We start from the raw sequence: 5,335 nt of genomic DNA, 5'->3' as shown, positions 1-5,335 counted from the left end.
AGGCATATTGAAACACTGAATCCGTGTTCTAGATCTGTACATACAGAGGCATATTGAAACACTGAATCCGTGTTCTAGATCTGTACATACAGAGGTATATTAAAACACTGAATCCATGTGCTAGATCTGTACATACAGAGGTGTATTAGAACACTGTCGTAAAGACAACTCGAGCTGGCACCTGACGCTACTGCACTGCTAATGCCTGGCCTGGTGTATCGATTCCTTTGGTGAATAAGCATCACAGGTCACTTCCCATGGGAGGATTTTAGTAAGAGGACTACGAACATAGAAGAGCTCCCCGTGTTGCCCCACCCTACCCTGAAAAAAAAATCAAGCTATTTAGTATTTTAGAGCAGCGACATAAAACATGGGGACACCTAATTTAGAGCTATAATTCCATATTAAAAGCAGTGGAAAACTAAGAATTTAAAGATTTTTTTTGTCTTAAATAGGCCAACTAATAAAACTAACAATGATCACTGGGAGAACTCATGCACATCCCGTCGACAGAAGAAAATGATTACATCTTTAACAAATGACCACTGCTACCTAGCAGTATAAACAGGCTCCACAATTTGGTGGCTGGCCATAATTTTAATTTTTTTCAAGTTATTTCTACAGCAGACATATTTTTGAAGTCTACCCACCCCTGAGTTCAGCAGTTATCTTTTAGAGTGTAAAATTATATGCCCTTAATTAACAACATGTACAAAGCTACAAAATGTCATCTACACAGAGATTAAAAACAATTTTTAAAATATTCTTTCCCAATCATCAGCTGGATGATCTTAGGGGGTACATATGTCAGACCTTTCGGCCAACTGGCTTTAGTTTTTAAGCCCCAATCGATGAATAGATTCACTGTAGGATATTCGAAGAGTGCAACAGTAAGGCATTAGTAAAAATGACATTGTCATAGAAACAGAGCTTGCATATGTGAAAAGGTAATTTATAAAATACATTAATTGCTTCTTAAAAAGACCTAGTTGTAGCATCATTAACTTACATGGAAATGGTACTTAGAATGGAATCTTTCCAACAACCGTCTTATAGATTAGATATAGACAGATAGATAGACAAGTACAGACAGACAGAAAAACTTCATCTAGAGGTAAGCAAAATCTTTTCAACAAATAAAACAAATTCTTCCAAGAAAACCTGTATGGTTGTGTGAGACAAATCTGCAAACATATCATTTTATGGAGTTCTTTTGTCAAAATCTTAAAATAAAAATGTCCACACTCTTTTGTTAAAACATTAAGCCTCTGTCAAAAATGTATTTCTCATTTTAGGGTACAGGATTGAAGGACAAGATGATACAAGTAAAGAAAATTTACAAGAAAAAAACTTGACAAAAGTCTTTCAATTAAAGTACTGTAACATTCAAACAACTTAAAATGTAACAAAAGAAACAAGATTACAAACAAAAATGTTTATGGATTTCCAAACATAAATAAATGAAATAGTGTTTAGGCAGTAGGGCTCATGCTGATGGCTAGCAGGAAGTAACAGAGTGTAATATACTTGGGGGAAAAAAAACAGGCCCAAATGATGGGTGGCAGTAATTTAAGCATCACTGCCAATTTTTTACTTCCAAAATAAAGCCTTGGTTAAACCATTCACACCCTATTATTATTCACACCTTCACTTCAGAGATTGAGGACTATATACAACAAATGAATTTATTTTCACCATAGGGATAACATATTGTACCTCTCTGCCAATGTTCCTTGAAAACTTTCCATGTCAAAACAATTTGACAGCAGATATAAACAATTAATAAATACACAATGATCTTTCTTACGGTCCTGTAAAGATGCATGTCATTTCATGCTGTTAGCCTTAGGGTCACAGTGCATAGAATCCAAATATAAAGAGTTGGGGTGACTTTCAATGTAATATTGGATCCCTCACTTCCTTTCTAATCCCACGATAACCGATAGATTCATTTCATAGGCCCTATCATGCATTAATCACCAAGTGGCAGGAGTTAAGAAAATTCTTCCTGTTATAACGTCCATTGCCGGCAATGAACGTCCCCAGACCACCGAGGAAGTCACTGTTATTGCACAATACATGAGGACCTGGAACTTTTCCAAAAGCTTAAAAAAATAAAAATAAAAAATGGAATTACATTTGACATTTCCTGACACCTGCATTAATACTGTATGACTAATAAAGCATGTCAGTTGCCTGGACTGAGCCAGCGATCAACATGCGCCCAGAATGCACACGAGTAAAAATGCAGTAAAAGGAAGTAGTCTTCATTGCCTATAGGTCACTTCCAGTCAAAGGTTAAAGTTCAAAGACTGAATGATCAAAGTGCTCATTTTCTCAGTAGGACTATCTTCTGCTACGAGGATGATAACAGTGGCATCAACAAGTATCATCTTTAAGAAAAGAAGAAAAAAGATAATTAAAAAGTTAAGCATGTGTAAGTAATTTACAAGTTAATCTCATGTAGAAATAAAATCAAGTAGTAAGAACATGGCTGATGTAACTTGCCTCTCTCAGTCGTTACAAATAAAAATGTGCATTTAATCATATAGTGACAAGCAAACCAACCTTTATTCTTTCAAGGAATGAGAGTTTGCAAGAACTTTAAAATATTTGATTAGTATATCAGTTTAATTTAAAACAAGAAATTGCTATGCTAATGCAGTATGTATTTCAACACATCTTAAGAGTCTGTCTATAAGCGATACTAAAACAGTCATGCCATTTTACTCAAAATAATGTATCACGTGTTTGCAGTCTATGAGGCAACTCTTCAACAAGAAGATACAAGTTTCAAATCAATCAATAGGTATTCAATGCTGTTAATGTCCCTTCAGGACACTAATTTTAAGAAGTATATATACATGCGCAAGGTGATTTAAAACCCCAAAGAATGGTTCTGTAATCCCTTCTGGTGGCCCCAGCTTATTATACTTAGATAGTACATAACTGTAGTGTCCATGACTTATTTCACAAAACTGTATCTGAGGAATCTGAGGAGTTCCTTTCAGAAAGAGGCTGCCAGCTAGTGACACTCCTAAGAGCTGTGAAAGCGGTTACAGGGAGAACTCAGAAAACACTGGCCAAATGTTTCCCAAATAATTCCATGTCAAGGCTGATGTAGTGATAATAAAATTTCCACGGATAAACATCAAATGGAGACCGTTATGTTAGGGGAATTCATGGATTTTATTCATGGTAAAATAAGATTTTAAGAATAAATCATGACTTGGTGATATAGGTCAGTGGCACAGTACTTTCCTAACCTTGGGCATAGTTTAATAATTTAAAAATAAAAAATAAGCAAGTATATAGCCCTAGACCCAAATCTAGCAAAAACAATAGACAAAGAGCCCAAGAGATTTTAAGTATGCAGCTAGTCTGGGCTACATAGGGAGACCTTCTATCAAAACAGGACAAAAGGGCTGGAGGGGCGGCTTGGAGGGGAGTGCTCCTCCAGTACACATGCTGGGCAGCTCACAACTTACGTTATTCAAGCCCTTTCTTACCCTTGAGAGCATAAACAACACACACACACCAAAATATGACATTTTTTGAGACAGGGTTCATACAGCCCAAGCTGGTCTCAACTTTGCTGAGTAGCCAGGGCAGGTTTCGAGATCACCTTCCTGCATCGAGATCCTAAGTGCTAAGATGAAAGACATGTGCTAGCTGGCATGACTACACTCTTCAATGAAAAAGAACACACTGAAGACAAAAAACAAATGAAGAATTTATATCTTGTATGTTTCATATCAAAGTACCTATTTCTGTAGATTTGGAAGAACATATGTTTGTGATGAATGTAAACCAAACAGAAATATGAAGATGTTTCTCAAATAAACAATGTTTTAATTTTGTGTGTGTGTGTTTGGATTTTGGATTGTTTTGTTTCTTAGTATTGGGGTGGGATTTGTATTTTATGTGTGTATGTGTGTATGTTTGGGATTTGTGTGTGTGCATGTATATATGTGTATTGGTTTTTTTTTTTTTGTTTTGTTTTGTTGGTGTGTATGAATGAGTGGGGTTTTTTAGACGGGTTCTTACTGAACTGTCCAGGAGAGCCTTAAGCTGACAATCTGCCCACAACGGCCCCTGAAGTAAATAAGATTATAGGAATGCCAGCTCAATAAAGTTATTTTATTGAGATAAACACCACAACTCATCAGACTTAAAACTCTAAGTCACAGTGTGGCCCTGAATTCTATCTAATATACCACAGCACTGAGACAAACTTTAGAATGTATAGACAACAATATATACAGTAAGAAAGTAAACTGAATCAAGCATGCTATTTAGTACAGTAGAAACAAGCTTGTAACTCTAAAGACATACCGCATGTTTTAGATGGCAGCACAAATTTACCTTCATTAGAGGTTGTTTGTTCTGGAAGGTTCTCAACATAGTAGACTTCTGCAGAATGGGCTACTAAAATGATTATAAAGTCCCTAAAGCTATTCTCTATACCCGAATTTCCATCTTGGATCAAATGTTAAAATAATTTAGGTCTGATATGGTTCTACCTGCCTTGAACATCTTAGCTCTGTGGAAATGAACTAAGTTCTTAAGCTGGAACTGAATGATCTCTAATAACAGGACTCACAGGGACTTAAAAGTTTCTAATTCCCCAATAAATACATGTAATAAGGTCTGCAAATAAACTGGCATCAACATGGGGATGAGCCAAAACTAACTCCACTTTCCCTAACTAAGAGGTGAAACCAAACAAGAAAACAAAATACCTTCAAGGAATATAGCACATAATTTTTAATTATATGCAAAGATTATTTACAAGGTATTAAGACAGACATACACATGGGAACAAAGGCATAAAACTTATTTTGGGTCAAGACAAATATACAGAAATATAGAAAGTTGTGAAAAACCATTAACAGTCTTTAACCTCACAGCTAAAATACCTGTGGCCATATAATACCTTGAAAAAAAAATCTCATAATGATAATTTCAGTCTTCTTTGGAAGGAACTACCAAAGCCTCTACTAAAATCCCATTCTCCAATACAACACAAACTGTTGGCTTCAGAGGTCCATAGCTGACTTCACTGGCTGATGGAGACGTGAGAACCAGAGAAGGGGCATCCCATCTGTCCCACAAGAATGAAAGTCACTACACTGCAAACTCATCTCCCCGAATAGCACTAAGGACACAAGACTAGAAAAAAAAAACACATCAACACAGGCAAATAATATGAAGTGAAAGGCTAACAGCAAAACAGAAAAAATAGCCGGGCAATGGTGGCGCATGCCTTTAATCCCAGCACTCGGGAGGCAGAGGCAGGCGGATCTCTGTGAGTTCGAGACCAGCCTGGTCTACA

The 5,335-nt window shown here is 36.3% G+C and overlaps 1 protein-coding gene across 3 annotated transcripts in view; it reads right to left on the bottom strand.

Annotated features, from left to right (window-relative positions):
- Window positions 1–582: 582 nt before the first annotated feature.
- Window positions 583–5,335, bottom strand: part of Ube2w (ubiquitin conjugating enzyme E2 W) — a 57,329-nt gene continuing 52,576 nt past the window's right edge. For all 3 annotated transcript variants that reach the window (XM_005361868.2, XM_013351884.2, XM_013351886.2), the window contains exon 6: window positions 583–2,393. In XM_005361868.2, the coding sequence (XP_005361925.2) occupies window positions 2,380–2,393 (14 nt within the window). In that variant the 3' untranslated portion in view covers window positions 583–2,379. The remainder of the gene's footprint in view (window positions 2,394–5,335) is intronic.

The sequence above is a fragment of the Microtus ochrogaster genome, linkage group LG5 (genome assembly GCF_000317375.1).
Source record: "Microtus ochrogaster isolate Prairie Vole_2 linkage group LG5, MicOch1.0, whole genome shotgun sequence".
In the NCBI taxonomy this organism is placed as follows: Eukaryota; Metazoa; Chordata; class Mammalia; order Rodentia; family Cricetidae; genus Microtus; species Microtus ochrogaster.
The sequence above is the reverse complement of the archived record's forward strand: the minus strand, read 5'-3'. Positions and strand labels throughout refer to the sequence as shown.